At 44.4% G+C, this 23,012-nt stretch overlaps 2 protein-coding genes across 3 annotated transcripts in view; both read right to left on the reverse strand.

The window, feature by feature from the left end:
• Positions 1-298: 298 nt before the first annotated feature.
• The window catches only part of Gnal (G protein subunit alpha L), a 118,208-nt gene continuing 95,494 nt past the window's right edge, over positions 299-23,012 (reverse strand). For both annotated transcript variants that reach the window (XM_027402707.2, XM_027402708.2), the window contains exons 6-12: positions 15,986-16,040; positions 14,262-14,335; positions 13,260-13,318; positions 12,784-12,904; positions 10,288-10,418; positions 6,458-6,525; positions 299-2,548 (exon numbers count right to left, since the gene is read on the reverse strand). In XM_027402707.2, coding sequence (XP_027258508.1) covers positions 2,402-2,548; positions 6,458-6,525; positions 10,288-10,418; positions 12,784-12,904; positions 13,260-13,318; positions 14,262-14,335; positions 15,986-16,040 — 655 coding nt within the window. In that variant the 3' untranslated portion in view covers positions 299-2,401. The remainder of the gene's footprint in view (positions 2,549-6,457; positions 6,526-10,287; positions 10,419-12,783; positions 12,905-13,259; positions 13,319-14,261; positions 14,336-15,985; positions 16,041-23,012) is intronic.
• Positions 19,328-21,957, reverse strand: Chmp1b (charged multivesicular body protein 1B). Its single transcript, XM_027402709.2, has one exon. The coding sequence runs from the start codon at positions 21,825-21,827 to the stop codon at positions 21,237-21,239; it is 591 nt and encodes a 196-aa protein (XP_027258510.1). The 5' UTR covers positions 21,828-21,957; the 3' UTR covers positions 19,328-21,236.

Raw genomic sequence — 23,012 nt, forward strand, 5'->3', positions numbered from 1 at the left:
TGGTACACACTTGAGGCTGTGTGTGTACCTAAAAGGTGGATTTTCTCTGTCCCTCTATGGAGTGGCTCTCAATTTCTTATAGATCATGAAGCTGTATGCTCAAAAGTACAGAGTCAATGTGCAGGAACATGTTTGTCAAAGGCTCATGTGTTTCTGTGCTAATGGAATCCGATTTTTAGTTAAGTGTAATTTTCTCTCTAGGAGACCATGTCACATCTGAATTCAATGCCTGTTGATTAAACTTGAAAATAAAATGGAGGACATGGATATTTGAATTCAATAATAAATGGTGTAATAATTTTGTCAGATAAAATATTTTTCCCCAAAGGAGTCTGGATCTTTTTTAATGATCCAATTTTAATATTTATATTTCCTTTGTTCTGATTGAGCTCAGGTGTGCTCCATCAGGGCTGTATATTCAGCCCCTGCAAAACTTTCAAACAGTCCTTTAGTAACAGGGACCTGTTGAGTAATAATGCAGACAGTAGTATAAAGCTTCCCTTTGTGTAAGTTTTTCTTGCTTTGAAAGGGCAGGGGGAACTGAGTCACTTTCATGGGTGGGTTCACATGGAAGTTTTGTGCAATGGTGGAGAATGGTACAAGGAGACAGTGTTGATGAACCAAGGGATGTGCTGTCCTGGCAGAGGCTGCCATCCTTCCACGGAAGAGCATCTCAGCCAGGATGAATTTATAAAACATTACACAGTGCCGACCTCTATTGGACAAACTCAAAACAATAAGAAGTAGATGAGCAAGTAATGCAGGCTGTCACTCCTCTGTGTTCCTACTGATGAAAATTTAACTTTGGACATCTTTACGGGTAACTCTAAGCCTAAGAGAAGTATCCACAAAGCTTTGGCTGTACACAGAATGAGCAGTGCACTGATGCAGCAAGTGTTATTTTCTAGGTGTTCTACTGTAACTCGGGGGTTGCATTGCAGATCTTGCACATGTGAGGAACAGCCATATATTTTTTGTGAGGCTGGGATTATGGCTGTGGATAAGGATTAACGGTAGAGTGCTTGCCTAGCATGTAGTGGTGCTGGGCTCATCCCTAGCAATGCAGATAAATAAGATAATAAGTAGCTTTGTGGGATTTTATTTTCCGATGATTCAGTCCTTATTGTCCTCATTCCTTTACAACATTGACACTACCTTGCTTTCCTCAGGTGTGTAGGGACTGTGTGTAGAACTTAACTATGGGATGGTAGGTCTGCTCCTGTCCAGGGAACCTGAAGGAGTCATCAGAAACATTTCATCTTGGAGTGGGGAAAAGAAAACTCTTGGTACCCGAAAGAAAAAGAGTGGATTGTAATTTATGCCTTGGTTGTCCCAGCGTTTGCAGCAGCTGAGGTTCAGAACAGTAAAAGCAGGTGACTGTGACAGTTCCAGTGTGGGGATGGCATGGCTGGTAAAGTGGATGATTTGGGAAATCAATGATCTTAAATAAATACCAACCTGATAAAAATATCCTAAGATGAACAAATTCCACCGACTCCCCACTGTGAAGTACCCAGCAGGCTGGGTGGACTGCAAGCTGCCTGGCACACTGGGACATAACCCCTTACAGGGGTGGCCATCGCCAAGGCACAGAACTCTACAAGGAGGTTTTGTTAGTAGTCATATAAAAGAGTATTACATTTTGTGGCCTGTACAGTCTAGTAAAGCAACAACAAAAAGAAGCTAGGAAAGACCATGTCCAGCTGTCACAGAGGTGTCGGGACACCTTGTGTATAGACAGGACACAATTTGCAGTAGTGAATATGATAGGTTTTCTGCCTAAATGTAAAAGGCTCTAAGAAGCACTCAAAATGCCTGAGGCTTACAGCCACTGCAACTGTGGCCGAAAAGAGTTCCTCTTTCTCTGTTGCTGGCTTGGGTCTACTCTAAGCCTTGGGTCAATGCAGATCAAGAACAGGCAGCTACCCGCTTTAGCCTGATGTTTCATAAAGGGAAAACCAGAAAGAGCGGCAGTGCATGGCACTGTCCACAGTTTTGTGATCATGCTTGATAACTTGAAACAATGTATTTCCCTTATTTACCATGCTTGTCTTTGACAAGTCAGCCCATGACCTGTTCAATCAAAAAAATAAACAGGTTCCCACTCAGAGACACTTCACTGCAGTATCACCCACATGAGAGTTGGTGGCTTTGCCGTGATACAAATTGGTAGTGGGGGATGTTTAATCCAGTGAAAAACAAAAGCTACAGAAACCAAACCCTGGGGGACAGAGGTAGCCAGAGGCTTGGTGGTCATATGTAGGCATACCTAGGACAGGACAGATGGCAGCCTGGTGCCACTAAACACTCACTACGCCCTACCATGGCTCGGGGTGGACAGACACGCAGGCTAGGGAGATACACTGCCTCGTAGGGTACCAAGAGGGAGGAGAGGCGGCCCTCACAAGAGTTCGTACTGCTTGAGGTGCATCCTCTGGATGATGTCACGACAGTCGTTGAACACTCTGCGGATGTTCTCTGTGTCCACGGCGCAGGTGAAGTGGGGGTAGCAGTAATGTTTGCCATCGCCTGTGGCTGTGCTGATCCTCTGTAAAAAGAACATTATGGTCAGGATGACAAGGCCCAGTGCAGGGGACACTCTATAGGGACTAGAAAGGACTTCAGCTGACTGACTTTCACAAACGGTCTAGGTACCCAGCCTGTCCCGGGAGAGAGTTAAGCTGGCCTCAGCCATGGGCACCGAATCTGAGTTGAGACATAGTACAGGCTTTGGAATGGAAATTTCCAGCATTTGTCTGTGTTGCCCTGGTGGGCAGAACTCTGCTAGCAGAAATATATTCTGCCTGTATATGTGGAAGCTAGTGTAACTAGTGCATGGCATTGGGGAAGGGAGTAGAAACTGATTTCTAACTCAGTTTTAATTTTTGTATTTTGTGGAAGGTTCTTGCTATATTGCCTACACCGGCCTTGAACTCTAGAGCTATAGCTATCCTTCTTCCTCACCATGCAACTCCTGTGCCACCTGACACAACTAATTTAAGTATCCACATGTGATGGGGCTGTATTTCAGTTATACTTCTGCATTCTCCACAGGTAACCTTGGCTGACAGTGGAATGTTGCTGTGTGTGTGTGTGTGTGTGTGTGCGTGTGTGTGTCTTGGAGATCTTTGCTGTCAACTGTGGGAAGCACAAGATTAAGAGCATCGTCTATCTGTGAAGCTTCCTTGGACAGACTAGAGAAAGGCAGAGCTGAATTGTATCTAGAAACTTCTATGTTGGATCTGAACTCTCCAGGGCCTGCATCTCAGGATGTACCTGCATTTGGTGACAAGATCTTTAAAGAGACAAATGTGTTTAAAGTCTTTAGCTTGAGCTTGAGTCCAACATAGCTGGTGTCCCTGTAAGGGGAGGAGGTCAGGGCACAGACATGTAGATGCTGATCATGGAGACACAAAGTGGGGTTGCCATCCATGAGCCAAGAAGAACAGCCTCAGGATTAGGTCCTCTGTTGGCACCTCACTTAAAACATCAGCATCCAGAGCTGTGAGGAAGCATTTCTATTGGCTAGGCCTCTAGGCTGTGGGATGATGTCACCTTGGCAGCCCCCAAAGCCCCAGCAGAATCATATACAACTTTCTAGCTACATGTGGCCATGGGAAGGATCCCAGGGTTTCCTGTCAAACATCCTTTATCTACAAAGGATCCTGGGACACAGCTTTCAGGGAGCTGTTAGGACTACAGCAAGGGTCTTGGGGAAGTGTTCATCTGGTTATGAAATGCCTCAGAGGGCTCAGAATGGATGCTAGCTTCCCTGCTGAGTGTGTTTGTTGCTGATGATGGAACCCAGAGCCTTAGTCATTGCAAGGCAGGCAAAGTATTCTACCACTGAGCTATGGTCCTGGCCTAGTTTTTCTTTTTTTGTGCTTAAGGACACTGAAATGAATGTCTTTTGGCCCTGAAGTACCAGGTGGGGTATTGGCAAGAACAAATATGTACAGAATGGACAGAAACAGGTTTTCTTTTGTAATTGATTGGTTTGCCCCTGTTTGGAGCAACGTACACTTAGGGAGCAAGTCATCATTTGATTGAATTTTCAAACTTCAAACATCCTACATCTCTCATTGAACCTGATTCATCCACTTATTTTCATAAAAGAAAAGAAATGAATTCATCATTTGAACTGGGAAAGCCAGGTATGGTAGCCATGCCTGGTATGAGGACAGCCTGGACTATGTAGCCAGTTCCGGGCCAGATAGAGCTACATGGAAAGATCTGGATAGTTCTGTGTGACCGTGGCCTGCTCCTGAGGTTTGGGGAGAGGTATGAAAACTTTCGACTGCGTCTGTCAAGACTGCCATGATTCTGAGTGTTAAGACAGAGGTGTAGCTCAGTTGACACAGAGTTTCCCTACTGTGCAATGAGGACTTTTACCAGCATCCCACAAACCTGGACATGGTATTATGTTCCTGTCACCCCAACATTGGCATGGTTAGTTAACTTTTAGTTGCTGCTAAAATGCATTTTATGGATTTAAAAATGTGGTTCTATTTTAATGGCCTAACAGATCTCCCAGATGGGTATGGTGTCAATGATTCTGGTGTCTAGCCTAATAGTTATCAGAGAGACTTCGTCCAACAATTGATGGGAGCAGATGCAGAGGTCTGCAGCCACAAGGGGAAGCCTGCAGAGGAAGGGGAGGGAGGACTATAGGAGCCAGAGGGGTAGAGACCATCACAGAACATGGTCCACAGAATTAACTAAGCAGGGCTCAAAGGGGCTCACAGAGATTGAAGTGACAATCAGGGAGCCTGAATGGGTCTGAGCTAGGTTCTCTGCACACATGTTATTGGATGTGTAGCTTGGTGTTCGTGTGGGACTCCTAACAGTGGGGGTGTGAGGAGGTATCTCTGACTCTTTTGTCTGCTCTTGGGACCCTTTTCCTACTACTGCGTTGCGTTGCTCAGCCTTCGTATGAGGGTTTGTGCCTAGACTTATTATATCTTGCATTGCCATGTTTGATTGATATCCCTGGGAGGCCTGCTCTTTTCTGAATAGAAAGGATGGAGGAGTGGAGGGAGGGGAAACTGTGATTGGGATGTGTGTGTGTGTGTGTGTGTGTGTGTGTGAGAGAGAGAGAGAGAGAGAGAGAGAGAGAGAGAGAGAGAGAGAGAGAGAGAGAGAGAGAGAGAGAAACATGTTGACTTACTATGAAATACATACATTCCTTTACTGAAATGATTTCTAAGCTATGTATGGTGGCTTAGAACTACTGTCCTCAAGTTCAAGGTGAGATGGGGCAATTTGAAAACAGAATTGGCATGTATCTCAATGGTAGTCTTTGTATAGCAGGCATGAGGCTGTAAATGGGCAAAGGCCCTGAGAGTCCAACCACAGAGAAAATGGCTCACTGTTGAACTTGGCAGGGCTCCAATTCAGCTGTAGGAGCTTTCCCATGCTGTCCTTCACCTCTTGGGAGACTTTTGCTCCTCTCTAGGGACTTGATTGAAGCACAGAGCTCCATGCATGCTGTGTTTAGTGCTGTGTCATTGAGCCACATCCTGACAGGGAACCTGGTACCTTCATAGTTACTTTCTAACTTACCATAGTGTTCTTGAGAGGGGACCCATTCTAGTTGCACGGTGCTAAGGGGACACAGGAAAGGTAAATGGGAAGGTAGTGGCCCATCTCTGCACTGACTGAGCCAAGATTCCCATCTGTCCAGAAGTGGGCAGCTGTCAGTATCTGTACGGCACATGGAGACTTAATAGGAACATACCTTGGGAATGTCTTGGCATTTCTCAGTTTTAAACTAGTAAAAAGCTCATAGCCAGCTATACACAGTAGGTTGTTCCAAAACAATGACAACAAAAGCTGACATGCACCTATAATCCCAGAAGCAGAGGTAGGAGGAATGCAAGTTAGTGGCCAGCCTGAACTACACATACTTCGTCTCAAAAAAAAAAAAAAAAAATCAAGGACTGGGATTCAGCTCTTGGTATAATGCTTGCCTAATATAAATAAGGTCCTGGAAAATAAAGCAAACAAATAAAAAAGTACATAGCAAATGTGGCAAGTTGAGAGAGGGATCAAATTGAGAGAAGGAGGGGGCAGAATTTGGGCAAGTTCATTTTCACGCCAGCCTGCTTGTGCTTTTGGGTGGAGGCAGCAGACACCAAGGTTTTGAATGTGTGCACGTTAGACCCTGCAGGACTTGCTTCTGTTTGGAAGACACAGGTGGATGGAGTGTGGCCCTGTCACCTGCTCCTCCCTTCCAGGTGTGCTAGAAGCTCTATAGAATTGACTGGGTGAGAGACCTAACCTCACTAAAGTCAGTGTGCTGAGGCACAAGAGGCTGATTCCTCTCTTCCTGCTCACGGGCTCACGATTTTGGGAAACGGAGATTATGAAGGGATAATTAGCAAACTTCTGAGAGAGAGAGAGAAAAAGGTACCTGTAAGGTTAAGGAAGGAAACAAAAGGGCAGGAGAATCGCTTACCAAAAACAGATCTCGGATAAAGAACTTGGCTCTCGTAACTTTGGGGTCTTCTCCCGCATCTGGTGTTGCTGTTGAAATTAAAAATGAAATTTCATTTAGCTGGCAGGAAGCAAAGATACAGAAGTATTGCAACACAGAAGGAACCAACCACACACACAGGGCTGTGTATGTTTATGGCATTAACATACATGTATGACAGGGCAAAAATTAAAGGTAATGTTCCTTTCCTTCTCCCAAAGCTTTGTAATTCTGATAGAGCTCTGAGAAAATGCCCATAATCCTCTGGTCTGCATGCCATATATGTTCTCATCTTGTCTTCCTCATCAAAATGTCAGCAAGTGGGGATGGCTCCATTATAAGGGGCTCCTCTATGATGAGTGGGATACAGCACTCATATGCAAGAGACCCCAAAGAGCTTGTTGGTGTCTTCCACCGGATGAGGACACAGAACTCAATGAAGGGAGAGTTGGCCTCACCAGACTCAAATGTCCTGTGCCTTGCTTCTGGATTTCTCAGCCTCCAGAACAGTTTGTTGTTTATCACTCACCCTGCCTAAGGGATTTTGTTATAGCAACCTAAACAAACAGGTTAGGGCAAGTAATACCTGCTCAAGAAGGCATCTAACTGAATTGTGACAAGCTGAGCCCTTTCCGTCTTCCACTTCCTCTTCCAAGATATGGTAGAGGAAGGCTATGCTGTTTGGGATATACTCCACCTTTTAAGTCAGTCTTGTAAGAGGACTCTCTTCTAGCCACTGCACAGACTCAGGTTGGGGGCCCTGGAAGTCCACTGCAGCAGACCCTCTGACTATCAACCCAAGTATGTCCTGGACCCTCAGGGTCTAGTGACATCTCCTCCTCTAGAGATGCTCGGGACATTCAACTGCTGGGAACTGTGCACTGGTTTTATGGAGGGATAACTTACAGATCCTAGACTGTACACATTTCAAATGTACACTTTGATACAGTTCAACATGTATTGGCTTATCAAACTATCACTATTACAAAATAATGAGTGATCAAAATAACCATATATCCAATACCTTTGGAAGTACCCTCGCTTCTGTCTGCAGCCCTTTCTTCCCATTCCCAATCAAGCAAGTAGGATTCTGGCATGGTCTCTGCATTTCCTATACTTTACACAGCCTGAAGTTCTTTCATTCTGTGTAATTACTGTGCCTTTCACCCCTGCTGTACAGATGTACACATTCTTGCTTTTCTTGTTGGCTAAGTCAGAGTTGAGGCTAGATGGTGAGTCCAGGCTACCAGCAGTCACTACCCATACCAGGGAGGGATGGGTGCCTTGGGACTCACAGACAGACTGGACACATGGTACCAGATGAGTTTCAGTCATTGGGCCCAGCACTGTGGCTGGAACCAAGGTCCCTTCAGCTGTCACAATGAATCCCTTCGGTGTTTCTTTGCTGGGAAGCTCCACTTCCTTGTGCAAAGTAGGTGCCACTGGGGCTGGTAGTCTTTGACAGGGCAGAAGGGTGTGTCTGTGCTTTAGAAAGATGGCTGTGCCTAAAACTCAAGTGCTCAGGAAAGGCAAGTAAACCATGCACCAATGTATGCACTCACACATGCATGTATCGCCACGAGGCTAAGCTGGAAACTGTGAGTCGCTGAAGGGAAGGGAGAGAGGTGGAGCCCATACCTGGGGAGGTGATGCTTGGAGAAGGCTCCACAGGGAGAGCTCAGCTGTTGGCTGGACTAGGGGGCAGTGAGAGACAGGTGGTATCTGAGGAGAGGGACAAGACAACTTGGGAAGATGGAGAAGCCAGCCACAGCAACTGAAACCATGCTTGGATAGCTTTTCCAAGAGCCCTAGCTCAGCATGGGACAGCAACTAGCCAGATGGTGAGGCGAGATCTGAATATGCCCTGACTGTAAAAGAGCCTGTAGCTGAGTGTGGTGGTACACTTCTGTAATTTCAGCAATGGGGAGGCAGGGGCAGGCGGGCAGGGGTGTGTGTGCACGCTTGTGTCTGTGAGTTCAAGGATAGACTGACTGGTCTACATAGTTAATTCCAGGACAGCCAGAGCTGTATGGTAAGGTGCTGTCTCAAAAAAGACAAAACAAGAACAAACCTCTCAACTAACCCACCAGCCAGATAAAACAAAGTGGCAGCAGCCATGGGTGGTTACTAATTTAACAGCACATGCTCTGGTCATACAGGCGGCTTGAGGTTACAACAGAGGGCCTGTCCGACAGAACAGGGGCTGTACCCCCAGCCCATTCCCAGCATCTGCTGATTCTCACAAGGAATGGTCCCATGGCACTTGTGATTTTCCTAGGACTGCACTAAAGCCAGGGCTTTGGGATTCACAGCCCTACCTATGTCGGGTGGGGGAGACAAAATGGAACACAAAGAGCAAAGAAGTCTGAGGTTTCCCTGTCCTCGATAGTGGTAAGAAATGCAGTCCCAACTCTAGATTCTAGAAACACACCCCTTTTGTTTGGCTTTATCTGGCTGGTGGGCTTCCTTTTTTTTTTTTTTTTTTGAGACAGGGTTTCTCTGTATCCCTGGAGCCTGTCCTGGCACTCACTTTGTAGACCAGGCTGGCCTCGAATGCACAGAGATCCACCTGCTTCTGCCTCCTGAGTGCTGGGATTAAAGGCATGCACCAACACTGTGGGGTGTGGGCTCATATTTTTTAGAAGTGCTGTTACTTTCCCTTTAGCAAATCACTCCTAGAAACGCCCAGTGGCTCAACACACATCAACAACTAAGCACAAGTGGGACATGGATGACAAGCTCTGGTTTAGCTTCCTCACCTTAGCACTGGACCCTCCATTTCTGGAGGCTGGTGTAGCTGGTCACCCCGTGGGGTCTACAAGTGTTGCCACCAAGGACCCCATAAGCCACAGGCGTGGTTGACAGAACAGGCTTGGATATCAGGTGATGGAAGTCTTCTTACATTCACAGCTCTACCTATGTGGCCTGGAGCACCTCTTGTTCTATGGCAGTGCTTCTCAACCTTCCTAATGCTGTGACCCTAATACAGTTCTTCATGTTGTGGTGACCCCCAACCATAGGATTATTTCATTACTACTTCATAACTGCAATTTTGCTACTGTTATGAATTGTGATATAAGTATCTGATCTGCAACCCAAAGGGTCATAACCCATAGATTGAGAACTAGTGTTCTATTGAAACAAAACAAAATAAAACAGAAGCCACCACCTGTGGTTACCGTATGGGGTTTGAATGATGTGCCTGTGTCACAAAAGATCCAGCTGGTGGTATGAGAGAACTTACCTAGTATGACATAGTCACTCACACACACAGCCCTTCCTTATGTGACCTCTCGTCAACAGAAAATCAAACTCTGAACCATTAACAAGCAAAATCCCAAGTAGGACATTTAAATACTGACTAAACACTCCTATTCTGAACACATAAAATCTCAAATATCCCACATCTGCTAACCTTCCCATACTGACGTCATACCATAGATAGAAACTTCCACAGCTGGCTTCATGTTGCAGGTCAGTCAAAACCCTCAGGCTACGTATTTGAGGTGCATACAAACACATTCCAACATTCAATGAGTCTTGCTTTTAAAGAAATATGGGTCACACCTCTCAGATAAGCAAACATTTCAAAATCCAAAACATTCTAAGCTCCCTGACACTTGTGGTCCTAAGCATTTTGCGCAGGGTCACTCACCTTGTACCCTAGTACTTTGGCGGGGGAGCATAGAGAGGATGGAATAATCAGAGGCAATTCCTTAGATTCCCCAGACATCTCTGATTTACTGATCAGGACTATGAGAAAAGGACAGTGGGATCCTTCAATTGTAAGTGAGACAGTTTTGAAAACTTACCATCTTCAGGGACAGTATAATTGGCATACTCTGGGAAGTAATCTTCGATTTTTGATTTCCCTGCCAAGACCTTCTCTGCCAGCATATCTTGTTTGTTCAAGAACAAGATGATAGAAATGGTCCGTAACCACCTAGAAAGACCAAAAAAAAAAAAAAAAAAAAAAAAAAAAATCCACACCAGCTTCACAATACTAGCATGTGAAAGTACCGGTCACAATGATGCTAAAAGGGAAGCTCAGACGATAGCTTGGTGGCAGGTGCTTGCCCACTCTGAGGACCTGATTTCACCCCCACCCTTAGCTCTGCAAGACAGACAAAAAAGTGGAGGGGGAGTGGGCCAACAGTGGCATCTTCTGGAAGCCGAATCACTATCATTTGATAAACCATTATTTGTACTCTCTGTACCAGCAATGACAAAGTCCCCCACTACCCCCCAACGTATCAGGTCACTCTTTTCTTGATAAACCTCTGTGGGGACATACATTTACCAGTAACAAAGCAGAGAGCTAGGCATGTAATGAATACACTTGGACTTTTGTGATGTAACTTTGGGGTCTAACGGGAGAAGTTAAAATGTTGCTAAAGGACCAAATGGCTGGATGGTCAATCACAAGGAGCTTAATTAGCAGTCAGTCTTCTTTTGTTTCACCTCCTCTTAGCACAAGGGTGGGGGGGGGCAGAACTAAATTCCCCATAATGCTATATGAGAAGCTAAGGGCCAAGGCCCAGGAACAGAGGTGGTGAGGTAAGAAAAGCTGAAGTCTAGCCAAAAGGAACTTAGATGCCAAATAAACAACAAAGCCCTCCAGGGTCCCAGGGATCAATCCATAGGACTCTGACCACAAATGTAAATGCAACCCATTTTCCCCTCAGATGCATTAGTTTTGTTTTTCTTCTGCTTATGTAATTTTTGTATACTATACAAACAAGCTTGGATATACATATGATCAAATACATTATATCAAATGATAATTACTATTAGTTCTACGATTTTATGCCTCAACTTTTTACTTTCATGCATATTTATAAAGACAAGATTATAATTTTTTTCAGTATCGGGGATCAGACCCAGGGCTCTGTGCACAGGCAAGTGCTGTACCACGGTTAAGCTATATCCCTTGTGCCTGATCCACCCCTGTTTCTTTGAGAGGGTCTTCTAGTGTTGAATGTGTGGCAGTCTTTCCCATTAACACTGGAACCATAAAGGAGCACGGTACTTGAACACTTGACAGAAAGATACTTAACAATACAAACCTTAAATTTTAAAATAATATTTAATGTGAATTAATGTTTTGTCTGCATGTATTATTGGTGCATTGTGCATGCCTGGGGCCAGCTGAGGCCAGTGAATGATGTCAGATCCCATGGGATTGGAGTTACGACGACCAGAATTATAGTTTCTGGTAGCCATGTGAGCGCTAGGAATCTTCCAGGGTCCTTTGGAAGAGCATCTAGTACTTTTAACCACATAGCCATCTCTCCAGACTCATACAAATAATTTTTAAGATCAACTTTTATTTTCTATATTCCTTAGTGATTTTTTTCCTTAATAACTTATGAGAACCTGGTTTTGAACCGCATGAGTCTACAGTGGAGTGTATGTTGAACAATTCCTTTCTGACGTAATCACTTGTGCCCCCTTGGGTTTCTGGGAGTATCAAATGGCTTGCTATGTATGGCTTTGAGCTGTAGGGATCACAGAAGCCATCTAATTATCAGTGAACATTCTAAAACCAACCAACCTACCAACCAACCAACCAACCAACCAACCAGGTACATTGGCATATGCCTGTAATCCCAGTAACTCAGGAGGTTGGGGCTAGAGGATTGACAGTTTAAGGCCAGCCTTAATGTAGGGAGATGCCTGATCAAAATAAACCAACAAAACTAATTTTGAATTCCAGATATAACCAGAGACTTTTATAGCAGATTTAAATAGTCCTAATCAAGCACCTAGAAGAGCTCCATCAAAGAATAGTTCCCATATTGTCTACTGGAAGGATGACCGTCTTATTGAAGGTGTGTGTGTGTGTGTGTGTGTGTGTGTGTGTGTGTGAAACTGGAGTTTGCCATTTTGGCTAGGCTGGTTGGCCATCGAACCCCATGGATCTGCTTGTCTCCACTTCCTCTTTGTTTTTAGGTTACAGGTGCTCACAGTGATGTTCAGTTGTATTTTTTTTTTTTTTTTGTGGGTGCTGGAGATCCAAATTCAAGTCCTCATGCTTGCACGGCATGCACTTCACCCAATGAACCATTTCCTCATCCTTACATTTTTTTGTTTATGAGGCCTAGCTATGTAGCCCAGGCTGGCCTTGAACTCTGATCCTCTTGGTTTGGCCTTCCTAACACTGGGAGTATAGATGTGTGCTGACACGCTTGGCTAAAGGGGTCACTTTTAACAACAGAAATAGCAACAACAAAAACAGGTGAAGTCTTCTGGATGTATTTTTAATAAAGGATCTGAGATCCAGTGGTGAGCCTGAATTTCCTTTTCACCTGTTATTCCAGATGCTCTCAAACAGGTCCAGTGACTCTCTCAGTCTGTTGGTGTTGTTATCCTCCCGGATCACCATGTTGTAGCTACTGCAGGCTGCCACATAAATGATGGCGGTGACATCTATGTTGGGCAAAGAGGGAAAGGGAAACACTTTAGATGGACAATGTCAGTTTTTCTGAGATTACGACTGCTAAGGTCCTGGGCACTGTCATTTGGGGATTGTATCTAGAATGACTTGAACATCAGCCACATGCACAGCTGGGCATTGCTGCACTTGACCAGGGGTCTAACCAAAAGGTAACTGGAGATGTGGGACCTTAAATTCTCTATGAGATTTTTGTTTAAGGAAGGAATATGGTTATTTACTTTACATGTTATATATATTATGTTATACTTTGCATATAGTTTGATTAAAACACAGCTAGACACCATGGTGGGAGCCAGCATCCAGCCCTCTGCGGAGCATGCAAATCACCATTAAAGCACTGGATCCATTTTCTTCTCTCATCCCTCTGGCCACCAACGTCAAACATACTATGGAAGAGAAACAGAGGCACTCTGGTTATTCAGGGAAACTGGGGTAAAGGGCACATGTTTTTACCCTTCTCCTTTATTGTCAGAATGGTCAGCTTCAGTTTATGTGTCTTAGCCCTTAATCTTGAACTACAAGTCATGCAGCCTCTCCCAGCGTCAGTTCTTCCTCTTTTACTTTACACTGTGTTTATAGGAGTTAAGAGTAAGGATGCTATGGCGACTAGGGACATACAGTGGGTGCCTAATAGATGCAGTGGTTTCTAGTTCATACCACATCTTTTTTTTCCCCCCAAGACACGGTTTCTCTGTATTGTTTTTTTGGAGACTGTCCTAGAACTTGCTCTGTAGACCAGGCTGGCCTTCAACTCACAGAGATCTGCCTGCCTCTGCTTCCTGAGTGCTGGGATTAAAGGCATTTGCCACTAACGCCCAGCTTCATACCACATCTTGTACCAAGTGCATGCTTAGTCTGTGTGGGGGCAGATCCTTATGATAACGTGTCCCAGCTTCAGAAGACTGTCTCCCCCAGGAAAGTGTGGGGTTTCCTTCTGATCCAGCTACATCCACAGCCCACCAGTTACCATGTGTGTCTGTTGAGTGCCTGGCAGGAGATGATACAGCCTTCCCTGAGGCTCTCTACTTGTTTAGCTCAAGTGCACCCCCCCCCAGTCTTCTAAGTTTCTCTGTAGCTCATCAGGTGGACCCTGACCTCTCTTCTCACCACTCCCACTCAGTGCTCCCCTTTCCTGGAGCTGTGCCTCCCCGTGGGTGAGCTTCTCAGTACCCCCACTGGAGTCCAGCCACACACAGCCTGCCCTGAATCCCAATTCCAATCCATTTAGTCCCAAAACCTCATGGCTCCCATTCTGGTCAGAGGCTGGCACCAGGCTGGGCTTCCCACCACTATCCCTGTCACAGGACACACTCTTAGCAATGTACTCACTGAAAGTTCACTTTGTCCACTTGGAATCGTGTCTCAAAAATTCCTGATGTCAGCACTCTGCATCTGAGGAGGTCCTGAGGCAAAGAGAGAGAAGTAAGGTGTGCCCTGATATAAATGTGGTGACTGAGAAATGACAGGGTCTATCATAAAAGAAAGGGGTAATTAAAATGCAGATGTAGAAACCCCCCCCCCCACAGTTAAATCAGTTTGGCCCTTCACACAGTGACTGGGTTTGCATGCCTCTCAAGATTTTTAAGAAGTGATTCAGCCCATGTCTTGCTGTTATATGACACTCAAAAATCACTGCACAGTGTTCAGGGACAAAGTCTTGGCCTATGCTCTGTGGCTACAACTCGAAGTCTCTATGGGGAAGGGTCAGTAGGAAGCTTAATTCTCATTTATAAGTCAGGGATCTCAGGGCTGGAAGCTACTTCACTTTAGTAGGTTTGTTGTCACTTCCTTGCATAGTTCTGCTCTCTCCAAGACCAAAGATTAATATATTCCCAAAGACATGGAAAAGCTGACATCTCCCTGTATTGGGCTACTTTGGGAGATGATTGATGTTTCCGTTTTATTTTTTATTTATTTAAAATTATTTATTTTTATTTCATATATATTTGTGCTTTGCCTGCATGTATTTGTGAGGTGTCAGATCCCCTAAACTGGAGTTACAGGCAGTTATGAGCAGCCATGTGGGTGCTGGGATTTAAACCTGGGTCCTCTAGAAGAGCCCCCAGTGCTCTTAAATGCTGAGCCATGTCTGTAGGTCACCTTTGCACTCTCTTAATGTTAGAGAGTCCAGGTTACACTGGTAAGATATATTTTTATTAGCACATGTTAATTGTGTAGTATATTTTTGTACATGTATAGAATTTATTTTGAGCATGCTCCTTTTTTCCTATTGCTCTTTTTTTTCCCTTCTTCTGATGCCACTTCCTCCTTCCAATTAGTCCCTTCTAGTTTCTTTTTTCTTTTAGTTTTGGTGATTTACTGAGTTTAATCAGGGTTGCTTACAGGAACATGGGTGAAGGGTTATTTACTGGGGTACAGAAAATGTTTCTTTCTTCCCAGAAACTCCACGAGCCTCATACAATAGTATCGCTTTAAGTTCTTTGAGTCAGCTCTAGAGACAGAGACCTCAGAAAGAAAGAGAAGCTTTGATCTCTAGGGGATACAGAGGAGAGAGAGCCTCCATGTCATTCAAGTCCCAGGCCTCCAGGGGTTGCGAATGCTGGGGGTAAGTTAGGAGGGCTAGTTTGTGTGAATACCCTCCTATATCAGTTGGAATTCACTAGCTCATTTTTTCTCTCTTCCTCTCCATTCATTTCTTCTTTTTCTCTGGCTCAATCCAAGGGACGTACTTGGGACACACCTGGAGATGCACCATGGTACCTGGGGTTGAAGCATGGAGTCCAAAGCAGAAGGGTCCCAGAATACTACACAGGGAAGTGAAGGCTTGGTTTTCTTACTTATGGTCCTAGGAAGCCTGGGAATCACACTCCCATTCTGCATGGGATCTCCTTCCTTACTGAGGAGGATTTGATTGGCGTCACAGCAAGAGATTGGGGAGCGAAGAACTTGGTGGCAGGACCAACACAAGGGGCAGCATGGCAAGGTGGAAGAAACAGTGATTACGAGCATGTTTTCCCTGACTCTTCTAAATCACCGTGGAACGCTCTTGGAAGACTATCTCGGAAGCTTCTAATGACTTTACTTTCACATACCTGGTCTGTGGGTGTGTAATCAACCAGACTGACACTGTCAATCCTCTCCAGGAAGCTGCAAGGAAAGCCAGTACAAGGTCAGACTGGTTCTCTAGGCCTTTATCCACGGGCCTTGGCTACATCAATGGGGGGCATTTACACAGGAGGAACAGTGAGGACAGGTCTAGGTGCTGCTGTGTATCTGTCTCAAGGGGAGGCCAAGGCCTGTATTCTGTTTGACTTTGATATTCTGTTCTTTCACCTCTGCTTTCCTTCCTCCTCCTCTCTTTTCCAGTCCTGGAAGATTGGCAGAAGTGGCTGCTCTGAAACTGAGAGGGGGAGTGAAACTCTTCTCCATGGCCAAGCTGGAAGGAAAGGAAGTTGAGGTGTTAATAGAAAACAGAAAGCAACAACGTTCCTAATAAGAGCAAAAATGTGTGTATGAAAGTCTGAGTGTGCACCAGGATGACTGTATGTTGTATCTGTGTTTGCATGTGTCTGTGAGAATAAGATTGTGTGCGTGAGAGGATGTCAGTGTGAACAGTGGTGTGGGGTCATGGAAGGATGAGTGTGAGTGCGTGCAGGTGAGGGAGTATCCGCAGATTTCATCAGCACAGGCCAGCAGCAGCTCTCAGCCTCAGTTCATGGGCAGGATGGCCAGACCTGTGTAGGGTGTGGCAGGTGAGTCAACATGGTGTCATCTTTCAAGTCTTTCCTGTTCCTACGTAGTAGGCCACCTCTTCTTCCTGTTCTCAGAAGTAAGACCCTGTTTCAGATAGCTCCCATTGTCACAAGGCCTGCCTGTCCAGGTCCCAGGGGCACTTGCCAAACACTGACATTGTATCTTTTCTGTCAAAGTGTAGGACCCAGAACACAGGTCTTTGTCTTAGAGACTCTGGGATCCTCAGCACTGAGTGCAGTGCCCAGTCCTTAGGAGACATCTATGGAAGGGACACACATGCCCTCTTCCATCAACTGAGAGACATCCATGACAGGAAGGGCTGGAAGGAGCTAAAAATTGAACATAAAGCTGATTGCTAGAGTCAGTTAACTTAGAAAGCGACCAATTTAAAACAGTGCACACAGGGTGGAGCATGTGGGTGAATATACTTGGATGATAATTACTACAAGTAGAAAGAGTGAAATATGGTTGACAAAAAGTACCTATCTTAGGGGATGTAATTAAACACTGCCTTCCAGAGGAAGTGGTGGGAGGGAAGTAGGGGGAAGCTTCCTGAAGCCTAGCTAAGTTGTGAGCCTGAGATGTCAATGAAGAGACAAAGGTGCCTCAGTCTTCCCCCACTTTCCTCTCCAAGGTGCTTTCCAAAATTCCATCCAGCTCTGACCCTTGGTTGAGTTCCAAGCAACCTGCAGAAGTACCTCTTCAAGCTGGGGCTTGTACCTACAGAAAAATGTTTAGAAAGCTTTCTTAAGAGTTGTAACATTGTCCCTAAGTGGGATGTTTCATGTGAAGCAGAGAACACTGGGCCATCTAAGAATTTCCCCTGCAAATGTCCCTTTGTAGTTCAGAACACCACACAGAGCTGCAAAACCACAGAAAATTCCAACTGAAAAACAAGCAAACAAACAAAACAAACAAACAAAACCCCAAAAACACTTGTGCTGTGAATACTAAGGAGGAATGGGCCTAGTGTATATGTTTGTAATTTGTTACTAGGGAGGCTGTGTCAGAGGAATTCCAAGATCAAGGCTTGCCTGAACTACAAAATGGGTTCAAGGCCAGATTGGAAACTTAGTGAGATTATGTCTCAAAGTAAGAAGTGTATGTGTGGGGGGAGACTGGGGATATGCTCAGTGGTAGATGCTCATGTAGTATGTATGAGGCTCTGGGTTTAAATCCCAGCACATAAAACAAACAATGCCTCCCTGCCCTACCATCTGGATTTACTATTTTCCAGCTACAGCTGAAGGCATGAGTGCTGGCAGGAGTGTTTTCACTAGAATAACTCAAAAGTTGGTAGCCATGAAGATGATCAAGAAGTGGGGACAAGCTGGGACAAGGATAGTCATGGACAGGTTATTGGGTATCCTATGTAATTAGACTGCTGAACCTGAGGAAAAGCACCAACTACCTGCCATTAATCCACGTTTTAAATAATTTCTTTCTTCCTTTTTTTTTTTTTTTTAAAGATTTATTTGTTATGTATACAGTCTTCTGCCTGCAGGCCAGCAGAGGGCACCCAATCTTATTCAAGGTGGTTGTGAGCCACCATGTGGTTGCTGGGAATTGAACTCAGGACCTCTGGAAGAACAGTCAGTCAGTGCTCTTAACCACTAAGCCATCTCTCCAGCCCTAAATAATTTCTTTGTGTTAAAGAAAAAGCACACTATAACTGTTGAGGGAAGAAATATGCCTCCGAATCATGATACTTACCTACAAGATAAAGATACTGATGAATAAAAATATCCACGTGGTAAGGGAATACCAGGGTTCTGGTTTGTGCTCACTATACTGGTGTAAACTGTCTGCCTGTAGTCACTGCATGAATCTCTCAGACACTCCCAGGAGCCTACTGCATGACCAAATCTTGTCTGATTCTGCTCCCTATTGGCCTGACAATGTAATTGTAGAAAACAAACTTGGAGAAACTGAGCAGATAGCTTACTAGACCAGGTAGTGGAAGAGAGAAAGAAAAGAAAGGAATAGGTCCATCACCAGTTTGCTTAATGTACCCTTCGTTGAAGGTTTTGCTGGTAGTTTTGAGCTATGTTTTGACAGCATATACCCCCCTGGAGGATGTTGTATGCATTGCAGAGAAATCCTTCACAGTGAGTACTTACAGACTATTAAGGTTAATAAAGTCACCAGACCAGGCTGGTACTTACACATGTTCCTCCCTCAACCCCCAAATCAAAAGCAGTAGGAAGAACAGTTCTGGTTAGAATGTTCTCTGATTACACACATCTGGGGCACTAAAATAAACTACTAGAGGAGTTTGCACATCAGTCTGTTTTCCCCCCATTCTAAAATCCAGCTCAGAAAAAAATTGTATCCATGAAAAAAAACATTCATTCAGAGTAAGAATATCAAGGTTCCCAGCAATATTCAAGAAAATGCCAAGTTACCATGATAAGAATTCAGGACTGAGGCCAACTTTGAGGTTCAATTATCTTTGAACCAAATCTACTTCTGAGTTCTCCTGCCCTGTCCTACCGTCCCCCCTTTTTGTGGTACTAGGGATCTAGTCCAGGGTCTCATGGACGCTAAGCATACACTCTATGCTGAGATCCATGCTGGAATGTAATAATATGCCATTTAAAATATATTCATCCAGTTTTCATGACTTAAAAATTAAAACTACACCAGTTCTAAAAGTGAGGAAATAATTCATGGGCCTGTAGTGTTTTTGAAAATAATGTTTATGATTCATAAAAATGTACATTTATGTAGTATGAAATGAACATATTTTAAGAAAGTTTAAGCATATAGAGTATTGTTCAATTTCACAAAATATATTTTGATGGAAATATCTTCAGTATAAAAGGGTCTTCAATTTACCAAGGAGTCAATACTAAGCTAATTTTTTTTTCTTCCCCGAGACAGGGTTTCTCTGTATTGCTTTGGAGCCTGTCCTGGAACTCACAGAGATCGGCCTGCCTCTGCCTCCCAATTGCTGGGGTTAAAGGTGTGTGCCACCAACGCCCAGATACACTTGTTTCTTAAATGTAATTAATCGATGTTTTCCAGTCTAAAGGATTAAGACATAGGTTGTATTCATACACACCTGACACAGTACAATTGTGTATATGAGAAGACATGTCATCTGCTAAGGGTCCTTTTAAAGGACACCTGACAAGTAACATGTCCCTTAGAGCAGACTTGTAAAAACACACACACACACACACACACACACACACACACACACACTCGATAACTCAAGAGTGTCAATACTCATCTGTATATGCTTGCACTTTTTTCATTAAACACTCATTCACATGGAAACCACACTATAATAATGGATTTTTCAAAGAGTTTTGCAGAGGTTCCATCTTGTCTGAAACACTAGAATTCTCTTAATGAAAAAAAAAACCAGGAAAAGGGGAAATTAAATAAAACAAACTTTGTAAGTATTTAACTTAGGTTAATATATATGACAAGCAAACACAAGTTATTCTCCGTGTTTGGAGGCCAGAAGAAAGTGGGAATTGCTTTGTTTTATACCAGAGAATAAAAGGAAGGTGGCTGGTGGTGGAGGTTTCTGGCCTGTCTCTTTCCTTCTAATCCCAACTCATTTCCTTGTCCTAGACTTCTAGCTGATTAAATGTACATTTAAACTTGGCAGATCTATAGCACTAACTTATTTTTTTGAGGTTTTAAAAGAGTTGTTGCTTTAAGACAACATACATACAAATAATTAGAACTTAAAAATATTGTTCTAATTTTATTTGTATTTTTGGTTATTAAATAAAAACAAAACCTATAATTACACAGTCCCAGGATTTACCAGGACCAAATCAGCAGTTCTTTGGCAATGCTAGGCATGTAACAGGACTGCCATGTTGATGAACATTATTTTGATTAGAAGTCTATAAAGGGTTGACTTTCATTAGAAAAAATAGAAATTATCAAATGTTAAGTCTTAAGAATTCTTAATAGAATATAAATGAACAAATTTAATTTTTTCTGATAACAAATTATGTGGCATTTTCTCCCAGTTACCCAAACTACATTATTACATTACAGAATGTAAAATGCATATTTTGCAAAAATCTTCTAAGGTAACTTTAGTATAGGTTATGAGAATAAATTATCAATTATAGTCTTTCTTTGATAGCAAAAGCAAAGAAAACCAAATGATGTACAGAAAGAGTATTTTCCACCGAATAAATCAAACACAGTGTTCACAGAGTTGTAAATAAACTAAGTACCCATTCCTCCTCATTTAATGTTTTGCATCACTTGTCACTCTATGTATCATCAACAACACTAAAAATAAACTTCAACCTGGAATTCTTAGTGAAAACGGAATACATGAGGGCTAGAGTTCTGCCAATTTTTCTAGATTCATAGAGAGCAAATTAACCAGTTCTGTTAAAAAACAGCTGTAAAAAATACACCTCATCATAAGCAAAAAAGAACTTTAAAATCCAGTTAGAAGTGGAGGAAAACTGGAATTTCTTATCCTATCTGGAGTAGGCTGTAAACTCAAAGGTTTTTAGAAAGACGACTGTTCGGTATTCTGGCACAATTCTAGGGCACCTCTCTAAAACAGAGAGCGCGTCGAAAGGAAACCTCGGGCTGGTTCTGCAGTCAGACTTGATCCCGAAGGCGGGCCAGTCTCTGGGACAGTTCATCCTGCTCAGCCGAAGCCACGCTCGTTCCCACTGAACCGGTCTGGCCCTGCGGCAGCTCCATGTTGAGGTCGAGGCCCGCCTCGTCTGCCATTTCCTGGAGTAGCATATCCACTTGGCTCTGGGGAGTGGTCAGGGTCGTCGTACTGCTCATCGTGTCTTCCATTTGCTGCGTCTGGACGTCCAGGGTCTCAAACTGGTGCTCGAACTTGTCCATCAAAGCAGAGATCTTCTCCAGATTCATGGTTTTCAATGTCGCATCCATCGACTTAACCACACCGGCCATGGACTTGGTCACTTTGCCCATCGTCACCGCGGTCTGGACTCTGGCAGCCACCGCATCCACCCGCGCACTCATTCTCAAGAAATTCACCGCTTGGTTCTTCTGGCGGATGGCATTTTCGGCGTGTATCCTTGCAACTTCCATGTTGCCCTTCTGAATGGCCTTTTTAATTTTGGCCTTTTCGGCCTTTTCCTCCTTGTCGCATTTTTTGGCATTCCTGTTCAGATCTTTGGCCGCGAACTTCAGGTTGAACAAGTGTTTCTCCATGTTGGACAGGGTCGTGCGGCTTCGGCGGAGTGGGCCCGGCAAGCAGCAGGGACACCGGCTCAAGGAGGTCCGCTCCCAGCCAGCGATCCTTTGTTTTGGTCCCACTTCCTGTATCTACGGCGAGCGGCGCAGACAGTGACGTCAAACTCGGCGCCGGGTGGGGCCCTCTGGAGAAGGACTGGGCCTATGGGAGGGCGGTGCCTGAGGGCGGTGCCCGAGTGATGGACAGCGCCAGGCCACGCCCATCTAGGCTCCAGTGCTGGAATTTACCCAGCAGCGTTTTTCGCATGAGATCGTTTACTTTCTAAAGCAGCAAAACATGAAACCAGCGCCCACGGGCATAGCTACCAAAGAAGACGGGTGTGTCCAGACCTGAATGTAAAAAAATATCCAGGCTCCAGCTAGGAAGGAGTGAGTGTTTGCGCGCTGCGCTAAAATGCTGCAAAGTAGCAAGACAAACTCCTCCTTCTCCCCTACCCCCAGCTCTCTTTATGCTTGCAGGGAACCTCTGCTTTCTCAAGGAACCTGAATCCATTCCTGGGCCTGCGACTTGGCGTTTGCCAGCCATCTCTGCAGGAGTGCAGATGCCTCCTTCCTGACCAAACTCCACTCCCTGGTAGCTCAGTTTATAGGAACGCTGCTGGCAAAGTCTCCTGTTTCTGAGCAATAAAAAGACCCATCTTTTGCTGGTACGGTTTTGTCTTTCTAGTGTTTTATAAATATCCAAGGAGCCTCGCTCACATTGAATTCTGACAGGTGCGCTGCCATTTTAGATTACGCAGGAGCAAATGGTGAGGTGCGGAGACCCACACACTGGCATACATCAAGCCTATTAGGCTCTTTAAAAATAAATGTAGGCTTTCCATGGCAGCAACGTGTGCTGTAACTTTCCTTTACAAACATTCCTCCCACGCAGCAATAACAAGATGGCAGAAGGCCCACTGCCCTAATGAGCTAGCAGAAGACACTGATAATGTGAACAAATTCTGTTTAGAGATTATTTTAATCCAGAGTCCTACATCACTTAGGTAATAGCTTGTCAATTAGTTAAAGTGTGCCTGTGCCAAGGGCATTTCCCCAGAACACAGCTCTTTTTTTCGGGGTAGGGGAATTTCCAGACAGGGTTTCTCTGTGTAGCTTTGGAGCCTATCCTAGAACTCCCTCTGTAGTTCCAGGCTGGCCTCA

The sequence above is a fragment of the Cricetulus griseus genome, chromosome 2 (genome assembly GCF_003668045.3).
Source record: "Cricetulus griseus strain 17A/GY chromosome 2, alternate assembly CriGri-PICRH-1.0, whole genome shotgun sequence".
Taxonomy (NCBI): Eukaryota; Metazoa; Chordata; class Mammalia; order Rodentia; family Cricetidae; genus Cricetulus; species Cricetulus griseus.